Source organism: Neoarius graeffei, chromosome 1 (assembly GCF_027579695.1).
Source record: "Neoarius graeffei isolate fNeoGra1 chromosome 1, fNeoGra1.pri, whole genome shotgun sequence".
Classification (NCBI taxonomy): Eukaryota; Metazoa; Chordata; class Actinopteri; order Siluriformes; family Ariidae; genus Neoarius; species Neoarius graeffei.
The window spans coordinates 100,046,751-100,069,982 of record NC_083569.1 but is presented as its reverse complement, the minus strand read 5'-3'; the positions used below and the strand labels follow the sequence as shown (position 1 = coordinate 100,069,982).

The following is a 23,232-nucleotide window of genomic DNA, read 5'->3' as shown; positions in this document are numbered from 1 at the left end:
GTCTTTAGGCTTGCCATCCTTCCACTTGCAAGTAGTAAGTGATGTGCGCTGGGATCACACACATAGCGGCTCAGTCCCGAATCATGGCTTATTCACTTCACTCGCACGCTGTGTGAGCTGCGCAGGGCTGGAGTGCGCACCCTCTAGAGGGCACTCGCTGTTCAGGGCGGAGTGATTTAGAGCGCAGGATGCCTGCGGAGCTGAGCGTATCCGTGTATTAGGCTTGCCATCCTTCTACTTGCAAGTGGTGAGCCTTGCACGGCTTGCCATCCTTCTACTTGCAAGTGGTGAGCCTTGCGCATGCCCTAAATGCACTGGGATCATGTTACGCGCCGTCTGAAATGCACTGGGATCATGTTACGCGCCATCTAAAGTCATGTGATTAGCGTATCCGCGTATTGGCGTTGCTGTGTGCACGGCTAACGGTTTTAGTGTAAACGCGAATCGTTTTAAGAATGTTAATCTGATGATCCGCTGATTCGACGTAATGTAAACGTAGCCTTAATATGAATATTCATGTTCCTGGAAAGCCTCAGAATTTGTTTGAGAACACACAGTACTGTGCAAAAGTCTTAGGCACCCTGTGTGTTTTTTTTCATACAAACTTTATTACAGATTTCTATTTTATGACTTCTACATTATTGAGTCAGTACAAAAACATTTTGGAATTCCAAATGTTTGTTTTCCAGCACAAAATTAAATGTTACAGGAAAAAGAAAAAGTTTGTATCTGAGCCACAACAGAGCACTTTTCAGATTAAAAAAGAAAACATAACGAAGGCTGCTGGGTTTTGGTGCAAAATGAAGAAGCGAGTGTGACAGTCAAAATGTCCAGAAGAACTGCGGCTGGTTCTGTAAGATGTTCAGTAAAACCTGCAGCTCATTTCCGCATAAAACTGCACTCATTGTACCTGAGACTACTATTTTTTTATATTTTAAAGCAAAGAGTCATCTCACACCAAATATTGACTATGTTTCACTTATTATGACTTACTGCTTACTGTTTATAGTATTTTTTTTTAATGTTGAAACATTTCATTTCATTATTTTTAAGCCATTTTTGGACTACAGTGTTTCTTTATACATGCCTAAGACTTTTGCACAGGACTGTACCAAAGCAAACAAACAGCACCATGAAGCTCAAGGAGGTTTCAGGACAAATCCAGGATGAAATTTTAAAGAAATATCAGCCCAGTAGGGTTTGGTTATAAACAATATCCCACATCAGAAACATGACAAACATGATGTGGAATTACAACTATCCTACATGTTCAGCTTTCAGGTGTACAGTGGGGCAAAAAAGTATTTCGTCAGCCACCAATTGTGCAAGTTCTCCTACTTAAAAAGATGAGAGAGGCCTGTAATTTTCATCATACTGTAGGTACACTTCAACTATGAGAGACAGAATGGGGGGAAAGAATCCAGGAAATCACATTGTAGGATTTTTAATGAATTACCGTATTTTTCGGACTATAAGTCGCACTTTTTTTCATGGTTAGGCTAGCCATGCGACTTATACTCCGGTGCGACGTATATATGTTTTTTTTTTCTTCACCGCGGAATAACTGGAGCTGATGCTGAGTCTGACGACAGCCACGCAGAAGAAGAGGAAACGGCGCTTCGTCTGCCGCTGGAGTTGGCAGAGTTGTTCAGAAGCGACACCGAGGATGAGGAATTCAATGGATTTGCTGATTTGGAGTGAAATCATCAGCTTGATAAACTTGATTGACCTGTGTTTTATTATTAATGATAGGGCTATAGTTATTTAAATAAGTTATGTAGTGATTTTAGGCAGTGCTTAATTTGTGATGTGGGAGGTCCCGGAACGCAGGAGGTGGGTGGGTCTGGCGACTCAAAAAAAAAAAAAGGCGGGGGGTGGTTTACTATAACTTTACGCACACGCGCTTATTGTGTGTGTAAAATAATAATAATATCAGACATTATGATCTTAGAAAACGCTTTAGTGACAAACAGTTACAGACAGTAATATGTCGTGATATGTTATAAAATATTATTTTTATTAGGCTATATATTAAATTATATATTAAATGTATCTTCTAAAATAACAGACTACTCATATCACAACCGGTTTATTTCACCATTGGAGATCAGATCACACAAGACATGAGTTAAATTACTCTTTTTAAGGATTTAAGTAGGGGATTTAAAAGCGGTTGTTGGTTTTTTTTTCACTAGACGGTTGTCTTTGGAGATGATATACCTATAGCCTACTTGACCTCTGATTTAATGAAATAAAATTCGACAAAAATGAAGAATGACTCTCCTCGATGATGACTACAGCTTTAATAACAAAGATGAAAGAGCCATGGGGCGATAATAAGCCCTACCGGTAAAAATATTCTAAAAGCAAACTGATTAATGCATCAGTAATAGGCTACTAATATTAGTTATAATAATAATATAGGCTATTAGTAATAACGATAGTGATAGTATTAAAGATAGTAGTAGATATTTAAAATAATCAGACTAGGCTACTTACAGGGCAAAGGGCGCGTTATCACTGCTCAGCTGTTCGTTTATTAAATAAACAATGCAGTCGCGCAGTAACCACGCGCCGCTTATCAGATACAATCACAGATTCTATGGATAGAATAACCCTTCAAAAAAGTGCGACTTATAGTCCGGTGCGACGTATATATGTTTTTTTCGTCTTCATAATGCATTTTTTGGCTGATGCGACTTAAACTCCGGAGCGACGTATAGTCCGGAAAATACGGTAATTGGTATATTCCTCGGTAAAATAAGTATTTGGTCACCTACAAACAAGCAAGATTTCTGGCTCTCACAGACCTGTAACTTCTTCTTTAAGAGGCTCCTCTGTCCTCCACTCGTTACCTGTATTAATGGCACCTGTTTGAACTCGTTATCAGTATAAAAGACACCTGTCCACAACCTCAAACAGTCACACTCCAAACTCCACTATGGCCAAGACCAAAGAGCTGTCAAAGGACACCAGAAACAAAATTGTAGACCTGCACCAGGCTGGGAAGACTGAATCTGCAATAGGTAAGCAGCTTGGTGTGAAGAAATCAACTGTGGGAGCAATTATTAGAAAATGGAAGACATACAAGACCACTGATAATCTCCCTCGATCTGGGGCTCCATGCAAGATCTCACCCCGTGGGGTCAAAATGATCACAAGAACGGTGAGCAAAAATCCCAGAACCACACGGGGGGACCTAGTGAATGACCTGCAGAGAGCTGGGACCAAAGTAACAAAGGCTACCATCAGTAACACACTACGCCGCCAGGGACTCAAATCCTGCAGTGCCAGACGTGTCCCCCTGCTTAAGCCAGTACATGTCCAGGCCCGTCTGAAGTTTGCTAGAGAGCATTTGGATGATCCAAAAGAGGATTGGGAGAATGTCATATGGTCAGATGAAACCAAAATAGAACTTTTTGGTAAAAACTCAACTTGTCGTGTTTGGAGGAGAAAGAATGCTGAGTTGCATCCAAAGAACACCATACCTACTGTGAAGCATGGGGGTGGAAACATCATGTTTTGGGGCTGTTTTTCTGCAAAGGGACCAGGATGACTGATCCGTGTAAAGGAAAGAATGAATGGGGCCATGTATCGTGAGATTTTGAGTGAAAACCTCCTTCCATCAGCAAGGGCATTGAAGATGAAACGTGGCTGGGTCTTTCAGCATGACAATGATCCCAAACACACCACCCGGGCAACGAAGGAGTGGCTTTGTAAGAAGCATTTCAAGGTCCTGGAGTGGCCTAGCCAGTCTCCAGATCTCAACTCCATAGAAAATTTTTGGAGGGAGTTGAAAATCCGTGTTGCCCAGCGACAGCCCCAAAACATCACTGCTCTAGAGGAGATCTGCATGGAGGAATGGGCCAAAATACCAGCAAGAGTGTGTGAAAACCTTGTGAAGACTTACAGAAAACGTTTGACCTCTGTCATTGCCAACAAAGGGTATATAACAAAAGTATTGAGATGAACTTTTGTTATTGACCAAATACTTATTTTCCACCATAATTTGCAAATAAATTCTTTAAAAATCAGACAATGTGATTTTCTGGATTTTTTTTTCTCATTTTGTCTCTCATAGTTGAAGTGTACCTATGATGAAAATTACAGGCCTCTCTCATCTTTAAGTGGGAGAACTTGCACAATTGGTGACTGACTAAATACTTTTTTGCCCCACTGTATATGCTTTTAGTAAATAAGTATAGGTTTTTTTTTTCAGGAGTTATTAGGATTGCATGTATTTTTCGAGTAAATCAGGGCCTCTGTACTGTTATTTTCTCCAGGGGAGGCTTCAGCAAATATTATATGGTGGCACAAATCATTTTGAAGGAAGGAATGTGTAAAAAAAAAATTGTGGAGTGTTAATTTTACACTATTTACACTAAGTGGTTTGAGTTGATGGTGTTTGAATTGCTCTCAGAAAAGCCTTCAAGGATTTCTTATAGGTTTTGGGGAAGCCATGGGCTAATGGTTAGCGAAGCAGCTTTAGGACCAAAAGGCTGCTGGTTTGATTTCCTGCACCAGCAGGAATGGCTGAATGCCTTGGGCAAGGCACCTCACCCCCAACTGCTCCCCAGGCTGCTCTACATACTGTAAGAGTGTATGCTAAATGCCTGTAATATAATGTTTGATGTAAGAACTGAACAGCTTCACTTTTGTTGACTTACAGAGCACCAAATCTCCAGTCATTGGATTCTTTTAAATTATTTTTGATGGATCTCATCTCATTATCTCTAGCCGCTTTATCCTGTTCTACAGGGTCGCAGGCAAGCTGGAGCCTATCCCAGCTGACTACGGGCGAAAGGCGGGGTACACCCTATTTCCTGAATATCTTTTTCCATTTGGTGTTCACCTAAATGCTTCCCCCTGGTCTTTTTTGATGGATTTGGTTTCTAGACTACATCTACTGGTACCATCATAGACTCTTTTCTAGCTGCATATATGGCAATGAAGACTGGACTTTGAGTATTTGGGTGAATAGATGTAAACATAAAAATGTTTGACAATACATGTAATAAATTTGTCTCATTTGAGAGTAAAGAGTATGTCAAATATTTAGGTCTTTTAATTTACTTAACTTGGAAACTTCATATCAATTATGTTAGTAATAAAATTAGGAAAGCGGTTGGTTTATTTGCCAAACTGAGACATTACATTTCTTCTTCAACACTTTTGATGATGTACAAAGCACTTGTTCAACCGTATCTTTCTTATGGCATTAGTATATGGGGACAAGCCAAAAAATCGAGTTTAAATAAATTGCTTATATTGCAAAAGAAAGCACTCAGATGGATATATTTGTTGATTCAGTTCATTCCTATAACAAAAGGTCATCTGCCTCTAAAACTCTCTATTTTCAGTATTCAAGAACAGACATAAAAAAAATAGTTTTCTCGCATTGGTATTCGCATATGGAACAGAATACCTGACCATATTAGAACACAACCTAAAAAGAACTTTTGCAAATATATTAGGCAACTTCTCTTAAGTTGCATAACCAAGTCAGGATACAAAGCTGACCTTGATAACCTGTTTTAGTTCTTAATAATATAAATACTTTAAATATTTGTCTTATACATATTTATTGATCTAGATTTTGTCAAAATCTAGATCTTGTTGGAAAATCTGTCTTGTAGAATAAAATGCTTTGTTTTGTAAAAAAAAATTTGTCTTCTTGTAAAGAAAAAAAGGAAAACATCTGTCTTGTAAAAATTTCTTACAGAAGCTTTGTTTTAGATATGGGGCGGCATGGTGGTGTAGTGGTTAGCACTGTCGCCTCACAGCAAGAAGGTTCTGGGTTCAGGCCCGGTGGCCGATGGGGGCCTTTCTGCATGGAGTTTGCATGTTCTCCCCGTGTCTGTGTGGGTTTCCTCCAGGTGCTCCGGTTTCCTCCACAGTCCAAAAACATGCAGGTTAGGCTAATTGGTGGCTCTAATTTGACTATAGGTGTGAATGTGAGTGTCAGTGGTTGTGTGTCTCTGTGTCAGCCCTGCAATGATTTGGTGACTTGTCCAGGGTGTACCCCGCCTCTCACCCATAGTCAGCTGGGATAGGCTCCAGCTTGCCTGCGACCCTGTAGAACAGGATAAGCGGCTACAGGTGATGGATGGATGGATGGATGGATGGATGGGGATGGAAACCTGCCTAAACTAGCTATTTAGCTATATGTGGGTGTGTAATTTATTGTATTTATTTAGCTAAAACTTGAATAAACTTGAATTTGAACTTGAATAGTGTCTACAAAAGATGGCACAGTGGTGTAGTGGTTAGCACTGTCACCTCACAGCAAGAGGGTTCTGGGTTTGGGCCCAGTGCCTGATGAGGGCCTTTCTGTGTGGAGTTTGCATGTTCTCCCATACCCCTTTTCCACCAAATCAGTTCCAGGGCTGGTTCAGGGCCGGTGCTGGTGCTGGTTCACAACTCATTCAACTTGCGAGCCAGCTGAGAACCAGTTTGCTTTTCCATAGCTCAGGGTGCTAAGCGGAGCCACGTCATTACGTCGCTGTATACGTCAGTTACATCGCTGTATACGTCAGTTACGTTGCTGCTTTTGTATAAACCTTGGCGTGAACATTGTTGCAACAACAACACGGAGAAGAAGCAGCAGCAGCAACAACAATAATAATAATAATAATAATAATAATAATAATGGATGATTTCGCGTTTGTACAGCTGCTGCTTCTTGACGCTTAAAAATGGTGACCTTTCGCGATCTTGCTATTGTTGTTGGTCTTAACAACTCCGCCCCGCTGACATAAGCGGTTCTTTCCTCTGGCCCAGCAAAGAGTTGGTGCTAGCCTGGAACCAGTTTTTCTGGCCCCAGAGCCAGTTCTTTATCAGTGGAAACAGAAAACCCGGTTCCAAACTAAGCACTGGCCCCGAACCAGCCCTGGAACTGCTTTGGTGGAAAAGGGGCAACAGTGTCTGTGTGGGTTTCGCCAGGTGCTCCAGTTTCCCCCACAGTCCAAAGACATGCAGATTAGGTTAATTGGTGACTCTAAATTGACCGTAGGTGTGAATGTGAGTGTGAATGTGACTTGTCCAGGGTGTACCCCGCCTCTCACCCATAGTCAGCTGGGATAAGCTCCAGCTTGTCTGCAACCCTGCACAGGATAAGTGACTACAGATGATGGATGGATGGATGGATAGTTTCTACAAATGTATTGCTTATGGGTATTTTTGTTTCGAATGTAAATTTCTGCTTTGAAGAAATTAGTTTATTACCCAGTTTATGTAATGAAATATTCACCAGTTGCTTTGATCTGTTGGTGATTTGTGGCCTTGTTGTACAGCACAGCCGTTTCCTTGAAAAACAACCATACATGATGTTCCAGTTGGATTCATAACCTTGAGACCGGTGCATTTTTACTGAGCGGTGTTCGTTCAGAGCCTTGAACACCCTTCGACGCCCCCACGCTCGGCCTTTTTCTTATTGCTCCTACTCAGCATGCGCTCATTCTCTACCCCTGTACCTCATTCCCTTTCTATTCTCTATACACTGCTTCACTTCTCCTCACTGTACTCACAATCATGTTTATACACATGGTGTTATGAAAGGTATGATGGATCGCGAGATGAATTGTTGTTTGGTTATACAGGAGATCTGTACTTACGCTGTTTATACTATGGCTGGAGACACACTGGTGAAAGATCGGTAATTAAATGCTAATCATATGGGGAGTCATGTTTTGCATCAAATTATCACTAACCTGTTATTAACGGCACCTCAGGAAAACAGTGATGCAGATGTATTTAGCTGGATTTTTTTGTTTTTTTGTTTTTAACTGCAAAATGCTGTACTGTATATATTCAAATCATGTTAGGATTTTTGTTGTTCTCCTCAAATACTTTGTAAGTGCTTTATCCTGGTCCGATCCTTGAGGTCACTGAAATATTTGAAGCTCCATTGTAACTGTGATAGCAACAACAGTGTCCTGCTCGGACATTAGTGTGATAGACATCAGCTATCTTTTAGCAAAAATACAGCACCAACCAACAAATGAACACAAGAAGCACTGAACATCTCATCTCATTATCTCTAGCCGCATTATCCTGTTCTACAGGGTCGCAGGCAAGCTGGAGCCTATCCCAGCTGACTACGGGCGAAAGGCGGGGTACACCCTGGACAAGTCGCCAGGCCATCACAGGGCTGACACATAGACACAGACAACCATTCACACTCACATTCACACCTATGGTCAATTTAGAGTCACCAGTTAACCTAACCTGCATGTCTTTGGACTGTGGGGGAAACCGGAGCACCCAGAGGAAACCCACGCGGACACGGGGAGAACATGCAAACTCCACACAGAAAGGCCCTCGCTGGCTACGGGGCTCGAACCCGGACCTTCTTGCTGTGAGGCGACAGCACTAATCGCTACACCACCATGCTGCCCAAGCACTGAACATTTCAGAAATATTTTAATATTTCATGTGTTTCGGAGAGAGTCTTCCTTTAATAACCTTTACTGAACCCTTTTTTTTTCAAAGTGTGTAACCTTAACCTTTTAAAACCTGATATGAATTTGAAAGTGTGAGAGCATGTCGGGCCTTTTTGTGTTCCTGTTTTTGGTATGAAGTATTTGAAAATGGGTCAATGATGAGGCATCTGTGTGTGTGTGTGTGTGTGTGTGTGTGTGTGTGTGTGTGTGTGTGTGTGTGTGTGTGTGTGTGTGTGTGTGATTTATTGTGCTAAATGCAGGATCCTGGCCACTGCTGGAGCTCACATGAACATCCCAGTGGACCTGAGGACTCTAAGAGCAGTGCGAGTCCTGAGACCTCTCAAACTCGTCTCAGGAATTCCCAGTAAGTGTCTCAATGTTATTTAATGAATTCTAAGTGCACAGCTCAAGAGTAACCAAGAATGTGACAGTTAAAGTGAGACAGCCTTTCGATTTCATAAAATTGGTGAAATTTAGTTCTCTCTGAAATTTGGTTATTGTGATATATGTTTATTTCTGTAATATCTCACAAAATATCAGGCCATTCTGTGGCTGAGAAGTTATTTAATTTGAGGGGATTCCTGACTGCCGATATTTATTAGTTTGGTCCAGCGATTCCTTTCCTTCGTATATAACATAACGTCTTTTCTTCTCACTTTCTGTTACTGTATTTGGTTTTTCACATTTCATTCACACACTCACGTCCTCTATTTTTCTCTTCTGTTTCAAATTTGTATCCCACAATGCCTTGTGCAAACAAGGAAAGCCCACCACATGATGCATGATGTAGTATCTTGAATTGGGTCATGGTGAAGTAGGAAAAAATCTCATCTCATCTCATTATCTCTAGCCGCTTTATCCTTCTACAGGGTCGCAGGCAAGCTGGAGCCTATCCCAGCTGACTATGGGCGAAAGGCGGGGTACACCCCGGACAAGTCGCCAGGTCATCACAGGGCTGACACACAGACACAGACAACCATTCACACTCACATTCACACCTACGGTCAATTTAGAGTCACCAGTTAACCTAACCTGCATGTCTTTGGACTGTGGGGGAAACCGGAGCACCCGGAGGAAACCCACGCGGACACGGGGAGAACATGCAAACTCCACACAGAAAGGCCCTCGCCGGCCCCGGGGCTCGAACCCAGGACCTTCTTGCTGTGAGGCGACAGCACTAACCACTACACCACCGTGCCGCCCGTAGGAAAAAATAGCGGAGAATTTAGGGCCACGTGGCCCTCAATTCATTAATTGTTCTATTTTAAAAAATAAAATAAAATTGGAAGTCTGTGATTCGAATTCAGTAACTTTCGGTGCACTAAACAAAAATAATTGGGTGTCAGGGAAATGGTTTTGTGACCTACACTTGAAAAATCTGAAAGTCAGTCTACCTTTAAACCATGTAGAAAAATACATAGTTAAAATATGTTCTTTAATTCTCAACAAACTCCCAACATTGTCTTGAAACAACATCACACCTTTACCTGTATAGAAAAATAACATGAATTATGAGTATTCATGAATATGCAAATTGGAAATGCAACTTAACTTGACTAGGTACTAGAGTGACTAGCAAAGGCTGAGCTGGTCAAACTGGTAGACCATCTTTACCAGCTGGCAATTGTTGGTAGAAACTGAATTACCAATAATGTCTACATACATCCATTATCCTGTATAGGGTCTATCCCAGTTGACTATGGGCAAGAGGCGGGGTACACCCTGGACAAGTCACCAGGTCATCACAGGGCTGACACATAGAGACAAACAACCATTCACACTCACACCTATGGCCAATTTAGAGCCACCAATTAACCTAACCTGCATGTCTTTGGACTGTGGGGAAACCAGAGCACCCAGAGGAAACCCACACAGACACGGGGAGAACATGCAAACTCCACACAGAAAGGCCCCCCTCAGCCACTGGGCTCGAACCCAGGACCTTCTTGCTGTGAGGCAGCAGTGCTAACCACTACACCACCGTGCCACCTGTCTACATACAGTAATAAGGAAGCTGGAAAATATCTTTTCTTGCACCAATGGTCAACCAGTTTGACCAGTGTTTGACAGCTGCTTGCTGGTTAGACTAAGCTGGATTTTCCAGAAGGATCTGTCACTATTTAGTTCAGTATCTGCTGATAAACTAGTAAACAAGTACGTCTTGGATTATTGAAGTCTCTCTGGCACAGAGAACCAAGAAGCAGCGATGTTTTCAAGACGATGATCTCAGTTGTAGGTAGAAGCTATCATCTAGATTTTACTCAATTTTGGAATGCTCACTTTTCACAAGCAAATTCCAGTTGGTAAAACCCCAGGTCTGCCTGTCTAAGTATAACGTTTCACTCAGAAATGCACCACTTTTCAGAAGGAAAATGTATTAAAATTTCCAGTTTCACATTGGCCAAATTTTTGGCCCAACCTGTACAATTGGAATCAGTGGATTGAACCATTTAAATACGGTTTGTTATCAATCCTTCGTGTATACCTCAAACTAGTTGTCTGAATATGGTTCAGACTAGTTTTCAACTGAATCCTGAGCATCCTGAGGAATTCTCTCACTGAGCTCATTCTCTGGTTTCTTTCATTAATAACAATTACATCCTGCTCACTATAAATAGCCCACCTTAGAATATCTTATCATTGATCTTCATAATAAGCCAGCCACCTTCATCAGCGGTCACACCAAACACAGGAGCTAGTGTCTTTGAATTTCAGGCTGTAATTGCCTTCGTGCCTTCATGAATACATTACATCATGAATACGCGAATGTATATAATTACACTGTATCTCTAGTGCTGTCCAAAGCTAAGTCGAATCAGACATTTCAGTGCTTTGAAACTGTAATTGCATTAGTTGTCTTTAAAAGGGAATCAGATGGTCATTTTTTCCCAAGCATCTCGGACAACTGGATCTCAGTGACTGCTTAAAGGTGCTCTAATGTAAGTGATAAGAGGAGCTAACTTGTTTTGCAGATGTTCCATAACATTAAATGTAACTACAAATGAATAGAAAGTATGACATTTCATTCTTTAATTAAGAAGAAATGTCATCGTTGGAAAATTGGTATGGCATATAAGAGGAATAAAACAACAATGGGGTGATGTGAGGTGCTCTTTGTATTATTAAAGTTGTTATTTTTCTATAACAGCATACCATGCTATGTTTTATTAAATACATAATCATGAACTTGGCCATATAACTAGAAAGCAATCACAATTTTTTAAAATATATAAAATTGGTCTGTTAATATGTTACTTTCATAAATACCATTTGGAAGATGAATGTTTGGAAACGAGTTCGCCCCGTGTCTGCGTGGGTTTCCTCCGGGTGCTCCGGTTTCCCCCACAGTCCAAAGACGTGCAGGTTAAGCTAATTGGTGGCTCTAAATTGACCGTAGGTGTGAATGTGAGAGTGAATGGCTGTTTGTCTCTATGTTTCAGCCCTGCAATGATTTGTCCAGGGTGTACCCAACCTCTCACCCATAGTCAGTTGGGATAGGCTCCAGCTTGCCTGCGACCCTTCACAGGACAAGCGGTTATAGATAATGGATGGATGGATGTTTGGAAACCTAAAATGTCAAAATTCAACGTCCCTTCCATGCCAGGACCTGGTCTTCCCAGGCAGCCTCCTGTCCGAATACTAACCAGCTCTTGAGGCACATGGGTGTGGTACCAATCTCTGTTTCAGTAGCTCTCGGCTTCTTGCCTATTATATAGCTAGGGTTACAGTGGGGAGCTAGTCCTCTGGTAACAGCAAGAGTTTGATTCCCTACTTACATCTGTATTGCAGCGTGCCTTGCTAGATAGCAGTAAGCACCCTTTTTATGATAGTCCTTGGTATGGCCCAGCTGCAAGTAGAACTCACAACCTTCCAGTCAAGAGGCGGACATGCTAACCACTAGGCCAGCTTGCGGCCCAAACCTAAAACGTGTTCTTTGTAAATAAAAAACATATAATTACGTCATAATAAATAGTAGTAATAGTAGTAGTAGTAGTAGTAGTAGTCGTCATCACTTGTATTAAAAATTTTGTAATTATTATCCATACTGCCACAGATTTTGCGGTGATGTTGAAGTAACAGTTCCATGTGTAACTTCAGGTTTGCAGATCGTTCTGAAGTCCATCATCAAGGCGATGGTGCCTCTGCTGCAGATCGGCCTCCTGCTGTTCTTTGCTATCCTGATGTTCGCTATCATCGGCCTGGAGTTCTACAGCGGCAAGCTGCACCACACTTGCCTTCCTCAACCTGCCATCCTCGGTTAGGATCATCATTAAATAATATAATTGTAAACTAAAGCACTAAAGCAGATTGGAGATAAAGCTGAAACTGATAACACTGCTGTGAGATTGCACCTCTTTGGTGTAAATTTAGGAAATTTTCCATTGTTGTGTTATGAGATTTTTTTTTTGGGTGGGTGGGTGTTTGGATTGCCATCAGATAACGAGACAGTGGACTCCTCCGAAGTGGAGTTTGCCTGTGGCGTGCGCAGGTGTCCAGAGAAATACGACTGTAATGGTACTTGGATTGGGCCAAATGACGGCATCACTCAGTTCGACAACATCCTCTTTGCAGTGCTCACAGTGTTCCAGTGTATCACTATGGAGGGCTGGACTGCTGTTCTCTATAATGTAAGCTTGCATCACTTGCACAAATCAACCACTTTTACTTAGGATCACTTTTTAAACATCGATAACTCTGAACATTGATGGAATTTTGGTCATTTCAGATGATAAACTCTGTAATTACCGTATTATTAGAATTGATTATTTAAGATAAAATTTATGTCAAAATTTATGCAGGGAAATTTCTCTGCATTTTCAGCCACATTACACATTTACAACCCTAACTGTAAAAAAAAAAAAAGTTGGGATGTTGTGTAAAACAAAAACAGAATGCAATGACTTTCAAACCCTTTTTGACCTATATTCAATAAAATAGAATATAAAGACATGATATTCAATGTTGAATTTGATCAACCTTATTGTTTTTTTTTTGTAACTATACACTCATTCTGAATTTGATGCCTGAAATACATTCCAAAAATGTTGGGACATGGGTGTGTTTACTACTGTGTTACATCACCTTACTTTTTAACAACACTCAGTAAGCATTTAGGAACTGAGGACACTCATTGTTGAAGTTTTGAAAGTGAAATTCTTTCCTGTTCTTGCTTTCATAATGTGCCACACATTTTCGATGGGAGGCAGGCAGGCCAGTTTAGCACTTGCACTCTTTTGCTATGAAGCTGTGCTGTTGTACCATGTTCAGAATGTGGCTTGACATTGTATTGCTGGAATAAGCAAGGATGTCCCTGAAAACGAGATCATCTGGATGGCAGCATATGTTGCTCCAAAACTTGTATGTACCTCTCAGCATTAATGGAGCCCTCACAGATGTGCAAGTTACATGGGCAGCAACACACCCCATACCATCACAAATACTGGCTTATGAACTTTGTGCTGGTAACAATCTGGATGGTCCTTTTCATCTTTAGCCCGGAGAACACAATGTCCATGATTTCCCTAAACAATTTGAAACATGGACTCATCAGGCCACAGCACACTTTTCCATTTTGCATCAGTCCATCTCAGATGAGCTCGGGTCCAGAGAATTCAGTGGCGTTTCTGGATGTTGTTGATATATGGCTTTCACTTTGCATTTGTAGGTGCAGCAACAAACTGTGTTCACTGACAACGGTTTTCCAAAGTGTTCCCAAGCTCATGTAGTAATGTCCTTTATACAATCATATCGTTTTTTAATGCATTGCTGCCTGTGGGATCAAATGTCATGGGCATTCTGTGTTGGTTTTCAGCCTTGCTTTTTATTTGCAGCAATTTCTTTGGATTCCGTGAATCTTTTAATGATATTATGGATTGTTGATGTTGAAATCCGTAAATTCTTTGCAAGTGTACGCTGAGAAATGTTCTTACATCGTTGGACTATTTGGTCATGCAGTTTTTCACAAAATGGAGAACCTTACCCCATCCTTGCTTGTGAACGATTGAGCCTTTCCAATTACCAATTAACCTGTTTACCTGTAGAATGCTCCAGACAGGTGTTTTTTTTTTTTTTCAGTATTCCAGAACTTTCCCAGTCTTTTGTTGCCCCTGTCCCAACTTTTTTGGAACATGTTGCAGGCATCAAATTCAGAATGAGTGTATATTTACAAAAAATAATAAAGTTCATCAGGTTGAACCTTAAATATATTGCCTTTGTGTTGTATTCAATTGAATATCAGTCCAAGGATTTGCAAAGCATTGTGTTCTGTTTTTATTTACATTTTACACAGCATCCCAACTTTTTTTGAATCAGCATTGCAGCTTAGTTCACATCTCCAATTTTGCCAGATTAATACTGTATCTAGACTTGCATAAGCCCCAATATAATATAGCCGGGGCTAGAAAATGCAGACTGAAATAACATTTTTCCCCCTTTGCTGTTAGTTGGAATACAATTGGCATAAATGCAAAGCATGATCAAATACATTTTAGAATAGAATAGAATAAATCTTTATTGTCCACCAAGGTGGAAAATTATCTTTGGCTCACCATCACATATAACATGCAAACAACACACATTTCAACAACACAACTTCACAAACAGCAACACAGACAACAAACACAAAGGGTTGTGCAAAATAGAATAAAAAAATAAAAAAAAAACAAATAGCAGTTATCAGTGTCTGTAGATCACTCACTTTGTTGAGTTAAGAATGCTAATGTTGAGTTAAGAATGCTAATCTAATATTATAGTATATGAATGAGAAAAAGACAAAATTTTAAATAAATTAGTCCTTAAATAGTAGTCTTATAAGCAAACTAAGGTCTATCATGTAGGGGATGTGGTAAGGATCCACCTTATCACTACATTAATGGCATTTAGCAGACACTTTTATCCAGAGCAACATACCAGTTGGGGGTTAGATGCCTTGCTCAAGGGCACTTCAGCCATTCTTGTTGGTCCAGGGACTCAAACCAGCAACTTTTTGGGCCCAAAGCTGCTTCTCTAACCATTAGGCCATGACTTCCCCACCAGACAGTTATTCATTCAGTGTTTCAATATAACAGCAGGTCAAAATCAAATCAAAGTCCTTCCCACGCCGCTTACAGTACCTGGTATTCCTAGGCAGTCTCCCACTCAAGTACTAACCAGGCCCAACCTGTATGGTGGCGCATCGGGCGGCGCCGATCTCCGTTTCCATAGCCCTCGGCCTCTCACATAGCTAGGGTTACAGTGGGGGGCTAGTCCTCTGGTAACCACAAGAGTTTGACTCCCCATGCACATCTGTATTGCAGCATGCCTTGCCAGATGATAGTAGGTACCATTTTTATGATGGTCTTTGGTATGACCCAACCGTGAATAGAACTCCCGATCTCCCGATCGAGAGGCGGACACACTACCACTAGGCCACTAGTCGGTATAACAGCAGGTAAATAGCTCTTATTTCAAGGTAAAAATTAACATTCAAGGTCAAGTTACATCTTCTCTTGGACTCATCTTAAAATTTGCTCCACAACACCATCATACATGTACTAACCCACTTCCAGGATACTGAGCTCACCTAATTCCCATCACTTCCTCATTGAGAGACAGAATATAAACAGTAGTTTCCAGGTACACTTTGCAGAGTTTAACCTTCTTCATCATCTGTAATTCTGAGCTATTTGTCATTTCCTGTTGGACATTCTGGTATTTTGGATCTTGGACCATCCTATGATTTGGTGTGGCTTTCTGTTCAATAAACTCTACACTTCTGTTCAATAAAATCTCATTGTGTCACTGGATGCCTGAATACTGATACAGTAAAATTTTGATAATGAATCCTCCTTATGTGTAACTCAGCTCTGACTAAGGCCCTTAGCTCTTAAACAGATACAGCTTTATCGCATATTAAATCTAATATGAAGTTAAAAGTGTAAATGATGTGATTGGAAAAAGTCAGATGTTAACACAAAATTGTTAACAATAATATTAAGCTTCTCAACATTAAGTGTGAATGGAGTTGGAGTTGTGTGATACTGAATCACTTTGATACAGTGATGCTAGTGATTTTGGTGTAACCTTGGCATGTTTTTGGCATTTACCATTATGGATGTTCCATCAGATTTAAGAAACGAGGCTAATCATGCTTCTGTTGTCCCATATGTCCTTAAACTAATGAGGTTCCCATGTGGCATTTTCATAAAGCTAACAAATGCACCCATTTTTGTCTTTCTTTCTTTCTTTCTTTCTTTCTTTCTTTCTTTCTTTCTTTCTTTACCACACCTTATTCTCAAGTGCAGGTTAAAATATGAAGTAAACAAGATTTTCTGATGAAAACTTTTTTTTTTAATCCCGGCACTAATCTACAGTATATTATTGTGAATGGCCTTTAGATATGAAGTATATCAATATTTTATATAATAAAAAAGAATCACGCTACTGAAGTTCAGTGTGCTGATGATGTTTGTTTATGAGGGAGAAAGAGCTGTTATGCTGTCAGGAGACCTACACCAACACAGGTTCATCAGACTCACTGTGTGAGGGTGGATGCATCTTTTTGTTCTGATTACACTGAATTTCAACTCCTTTTCATGTTTAAAGCACAAACTACTGTACCACTTTACTGTACGTGATGCCAGTTTTTCAGGCATTGCAGCAGATGTCTTATAGTCCAATAAACAACAATACACAATTGCATCATTTAAGATTTAAGAGATAACGTTTGTGTAAATGAAATATTGTTCTGGTATAACCTTGGGCTGGTAATTTTTTTTTTTTTTTGGCTTCGGCTGTTTTGGACTGTCTGTCAGCTTCATGAAAGTAGGCTAATAACATGTCTGTTGTCCGATATGTCCTCAGACTAATGATGCACTGGGTCCCACATGGAACTGGATGTACTTCATTCCCCTCATCATTATTGGCTCCTTCTTTGTGCTAAACCTGGTGCTTGGTGTCCTTTCAGGGTGAGAACCTCACAGAACATAACCCTGTTTGTCTCACAGGAAAAAATGTAACATGCTCTGTTTAGCAAATGGCATCGATCCTTGGAAATATGTCTGGCAGCCTGGAAAAACCCTTAATATGGTAAAAACTTTGACATTTACTTCTATGTATAATTCTGAACACTATAAAGATAAGTCAGAGAAGCAACCAAGAGGCCAAGGGAAACTCTCAAGATGATGCTACCACCAGCATGCTTCACTGTAGGAATGTTGTTCTCAGGATGATGAGCAGTGTTGGGTTTTTCACCAAATGGAGAACTTTGTACCAAGGTGAAAAACTTCAGAGAGCTTCTTTCCACATGTTTGCTGAGTCTCCACCATGCTTTTTGTAAAATGCCAAACAGGATGTCCTATGGCTTGCCACTCTTCCATAAAGGACAGTTTTGTGGAGTGCCCATGTTATGTTTGTCCAACGAACAGATTCATTCATCTGAGGTATGGATATCTCCAGCTCCTTCAGAGTTATCCTTGGATTCTTGGTTGCTTCTCTGACTAATCCCTTCCTTACCCAATCAGGTGGATAGCCTCCTCTAGGCAGAATCATCAAATCATGATATACAATCCCAATTAAATCAATTTCAGTTCAAGGTTCTAACACTACACACTATAGAAAAGTTTCAGGGGGCTGAAAACTTATGCAAGGCACTATATACCCTTGTACACAAGAATCAGTATTTTTATTGCCCTCATAATCCCCGGTTAGAAAGGACATGTATTTCCTGTGTGACTAACATTTAGAGAAAGAGAAAATGTGCTGTCACTGTCCAGTAATAGTAAGTCATCAATAAAGCCAAACTCCCTTCCCACTGCTCATTTTTTCAAATCCTATGTGTGTGTTTGACGTTTGCCCTGGTACTTAATATGTTTCCTGTTCCCCCATAGTGAGTTTGCTAAAGAAAGGGAGCGTGTAGAGAACCGACGAGCCTTCATGAAGCTTAGACGACAGCAGCAGGTGGAGAGGGAGCTTAATGGCTACCGCGCATGGATTGACCGAGCAGGTACAATATTTCATAATTATCTTATTTGCAGTTTTGGGTCCTTATGTGCTTTATAGTGTACCACTGACCCGTGATATAGTATCCTTACTTCCAAAAATCAAGACACTTAATGAAAAATAAGACAAAAGGCAATTCACAGACTCTAGCAATTATCAATGAGGAATTAAAAAAAAGACAAGTCAATGAAGTAACCAATAGGCCAGGGGTAACACACAACCTGATGCTACCATTATCATGCTTCAGTGTGTTTTCAGTATGGTGAGCAATGTTGAGTTTTTGGAAAATATTGCACTTCGTACCAAAGGGAAAAAGTTCAGTGTTGGTCTCAGCAGACCAGAGAACCTTTTTCCTTACTTATTTTGATTAAAAGGATGTGCAGTATGAGAGTCCTGGGATGAATACAGGACTATCTTTGTTACAGTACATTAATAGCATTTAGCAGATGCTCTTATCTAGAAGGACGTGTAGCATACCCAGAGCAGCCTGGGGGGCAGGTGCCTTGCTCAAGGGCACTTCAGTTATTCCTGCTGGTCCTGGGACTTGAACCAGTAATCTTTTGGTCTTAAAGCTGCTTCTCTGACACTTAGACTATGGCTTCCCCAAAGGTAAAAAGTTCACTGTTGGTCTCATTGAAGCAAAGAACCTTTCTCCAGACTTATTTTAGTTAAAAGGGGAGCCATGGGATGGCACAGTGGTGTAGTGGTTAGCACTGTCACCTCACAGCAAGAAGGTCCTGCTGACGAGCAGCTGACGAGGGCCTTTCTGTGTGGAGTTTGCATGTTCTCCCGGAGTCTGCGTGGGTTTGCTTCGGTTTCCCCCACAGTCCAAAGACATGCAGGTTAGGCTAATTGGTGGCTCTAAATTGACTGTAGGTGAGTGTGAATGGTTATTTGTCTCTATGTTTCAGCCCTGCAATGATTTGTCCAGGGTGTACCCTGCCTCTCACCCATAGTCAGCTGGGATAGGCTCCAGCTTGCCTGTAACCCTGTACAGGATAAGTGGCTACAGATAATGGACGGCTGGAAGGGGAAGCCATGGTCTAACGGTTAGAGAAGTAGCTTTGGGACCAAAAGGTCACTGGTTTGATTCCCTTTACCAGTAGGAATGGTGGATGTGCTCTTGAGCAAAGCACCTAACCCCAGACTGCTCTGGGTATGTTGTACGTCATTCTGGATAAGAGTGTCTGCTACATGCCTGTAATGTAATGTAAAAGCATGCTCAGTGTAAGAGTCCTGGGATGAATAAAGGACTGTCTTTATGATTACAGTAGCAGTTCTTTGGTACAGGTACAAACCTATAGCATCCAGATGAGATTGTCCAAGTGTTTGAATAGTTGATAGAGATTTGATGAGTCTGGGGCTGCATTTCAATGAATCAATGAATTGATGACTGAATCAATCAGTGAACCAATTAATCTCATGAAAGTGAGTCATATGATCTTGTATGATCTCCCACTACTCCAAGTTTACTGAGTGTAAACCTCTCAGCTCTGCTAAAAGGCCTCCCAGTTTAGTTGCCCACGCCACCCCGGTACGACTCGATCCTGCCTCCCACCTGAGCCGAGCGAGCAGGTAAGCGGTAGTGTGTGGAAACATAGCAGCTCTGTGAAGCCTCTGCTCTTCTGTAGGAGCTGCATGGCAAACTCGTTCTCCCACGCAGATAAGGGTTAGCAAAGAGGTGAGCCTGACTCACAGACTGGAGTGTGCGAGTGTATGTGTGAGTGTGTGTATGACACTGGATCAGTGTAGTCATTGTTTTCTACAGTACAAGGGATCAGTTTTAAGCACCACACTGGTACAGAGAACTTTAATCAGTCTCAAAAGATGAACTCCAAACACGAGGCTTTTTGGCGTTTCACTTTGACACTGCTCACTATTCAAAGGGTTTGTGCTTATTGTCATTTCTTTCTTTTTTGTTCTTCTCCACAGAGGAAGTGATGCTCGCAGAAGAGAATAAGAACTCTGGAAGGTCTGCATTAGAGGGTATGAGGTCCTTGTTATAATTCAGTCCTCTAAAACATTAATATACAAATAGATCTAAGTACGCATCTCTAGTTAAATTACTCCTGTGCTGTAAAAAGCTTTACTACATTTATGTTTGCAGTGAGGCACATCGTCTTGGCAGCGCTATTAATTTTACCCTTTGAGATGTTCTATATTTATTCTCTAAAATGTTCCCCAGTCTTTCCTCTTCTCAGAGCATGTAGTAGAGATTTAGCACACTTAGAACACCAAAGTACAAGGCTTATACAAGACATATACGTTATAGAGAGCACAAATAGTATTAACCCTTCCTAAAACTTTATTAAGTCTTAAGCCATTGTAAAATCTTTGATATATTTGATGCATCACAGTAATTGAATTTTGTATTAATGTGCCAAGTTTCATACCAATAAAACCATCAGTCCATAGAACAATCTAATGTTTGCCTGTTATGTTGCTTAGCAACCGAAGTGTCCTGGTAACCGACTCCACTGCATCACTGAAAAATTGTTTAGAGTAAATATTACTCATTATAAATTTAATTCATTTTTGAGCATGGGATTTTGTCATGATGTTATAGAATTTTTTATAGTTTTTATAGTTTTTCGGTTTTATAGAATCTTTGTGTAAATGTCACTAAGTTAAACACCCTTACTCTCACACACATTCTTCAGTGGCTTATTGCATTTTACACCACAGCACTGTTGAATTAGTGATTTTTAACTGGTCAAAAGGGGTTGATTCATTTTCTATAACAGCAGCTCTGACAGTAGTGCCAGCAAGGCAAATCACAGGTTTATATTAATGTGTTTGTTACCTCCGCCAATTTTGTTGGAGGAGGTTATGTTTTCACTTCTGTTTGTTTGATTGTTTGTTTGTCTGTTCCCAACGTAACTCAACAATTAGTGAAGAGATTTTGATGAAATTGAGCCATAGGCTAAAGAACAATTGACCAAGGAACAATTCTTCTTCTTCTTCTTCTTCTTCTTCTTCTTCTTAATTTCGATGCAAATCTGGTTATGTATGTGGATCCAGGATTTCTTTGTTCCCAACGTAATTCAAAAAGTAGTAAATGGATTTTGATGAAATTTGGAGGAAAGGTGAGCCATGGGTCAAAGAACAATTGATTAGATTTTGATGCAAATCCAGGTATCAATGTGGATCCAGGATCCAGATATGTATACGGATCCAGGACTTTTTTGGCTGTTCCCAAATTAACTCAAAAAGTCTCGTCTCATCTCATTATCTCTAGCCGCTTTATCCTGTTCTACAGGGTCGCAGGCAAGCTGGAGCCTATCCCAGCTGACTATGGGCGAAAGGCGGGGTACACCCTGGACAAGTCACCAGGTCATCACAGGGCTGACACATAGACACAGACAACCATTCACACTCACATTCACACCTACGGTCAATTTAGAGTCACCAGTTAACCTAACCTGCATGTCTTTGGACTGTGGGGGAAACTGGAGCACCTGGAGGAAACCCACGTGGACACAGGGAGAACATGCAAACTCGGCACAGAAAGGCCCACGCCGGCCATGGGGCTTGAACCCGGACCCTCTTGCTGTGAGGCAACAGCGCTAACCACTACACCACCGTGCCGCCCAACTCAAAAAGTAGTGAAAGGATTTTGATGAAATTTGTAGGAAAGGTAGGCCATTGGCCAAGGAACAATTGATTGGCTTTTGATGCAAATCCAGAAATCTGTGTGGACCCAGGATCCAGATATCTATGTGGATCCAGGATCCAGATATGTATGCGGATCTAGGACTTTTTTGCCTGTTCCCAATGTAACTCATAAAGTAGGGAATGGATTTGGATGAAATTTGGTGGACAGCTTTAGTATTATCCAAGGTTCAAGTCATTTGATTTTGATGCTGATAATATGTGGCTTGGTGGAGGTATGCCCTCTACTGAGAGCCCTTCTAGTAAAAGTAATTAATTATTTAGTAACAAGGACTTGTATGGTGTATACTCCATGAAAAATTTATTTAAAACATTAGATTATTAAAAGAACAATAACAAACAGATTAAAGAAATAAGTGATAATAGGAAATAACTTGTTTGGAAGACGGTTACCATCATTAAATATAACTGCTCTCTTAACTTATAAAAAGGTACAGGGTTTTTTTGTTGTTTTTTTTAAAATAAGTAAATAGGCAAATTCCTGTTGTATAAGAGGAATAAAACACTTCAGGACATGTTGTTCGGAAAATCACCAACTTTGGGGTGGTAACAGTAACTCTGCCTTATGTCAACATGCATCATACTACCCTGTCAATGATTATTTTCCTATAACAGTATACCCCTGAGTATATTATTCCTTACATATTCTAGATTGTCTATTTTCTAAAATACAGTTTACAGTAAAAACGGGTCAATTACATTTGAAGTATTTGTGAGTTAGACCCATGTAGTTACAGAAAGATACAAGATTCTGTTCATCCTTCTGGGGGAATATCGCCATCTTCACTGTTGTTGTTAGTGGATGAATGATGATGAAGATGACTTATGTGCGACTTGGATTTAATTGAGGGAGATTTGTGCAGTATCAGCCTCATTCTCCATTCCTATGCTCCACCGAGATCCTATGGCAGGACAAGGTCCAGATGGCTGGAGGTGAAGCCAGGTTCAGTGGATGACCAGGGCATCATCTGTGTCTTGCCATGTTCTAGATTTTGCACAATGTGTTGCTGGTGTATCACCTTTCTGCCTGTTGAACCACATAGTGGTTTCTTTCGTACAGTCCACCAAAATCCAGACTTCACATGCTTAGGTAGCCAAACTTAATCACCGTGGGTAGCTGGCCCATCGGTTACTCTCAAAC

The 23,232-nt window shown here is 40.7% G+C and overlaps 1 protein-coding gene across 1 annotated transcript in view; it reads left to right on the top strand.

The window, feature by feature from the left end:
• The window catches only part of cacna1eb (calcium channel, voltage-dependent, R type, alpha 1E subunit b), a 219,205-nt gene that overhangs the window by 43,040 nt on the left and 152,933 nt on the right, over nucleotides 1-23,232 (top strand). Inside the window, exons 4-9 of the mRNA XM_060920316.1 lie at nucleotides 8,702-8,805; nucleotides 12,540-12,698; nucleotides 12,879-13,069; nucleotides 17,283-17,386; nucleotides 18,308-18,423; nucleotides 20,352-20,405. Coding sequence (XP_060776299.1) covers nucleotides 8,702-8,805; nucleotides 12,540-12,698; nucleotides 12,879-13,069; nucleotides 17,283-17,386; nucleotides 18,308-18,423; nucleotides 20,352-20,405 — 728 coding nt within the window. The remainder of the gene's footprint in view (nucleotides 1-8,701; nucleotides 8,806-12,539; nucleotides 12,699-12,878; nucleotides 13,070-17,282; nucleotides 17,387-18,307; nucleotides 18,424-20,351; nucleotides 20,406-23,232) is intronic.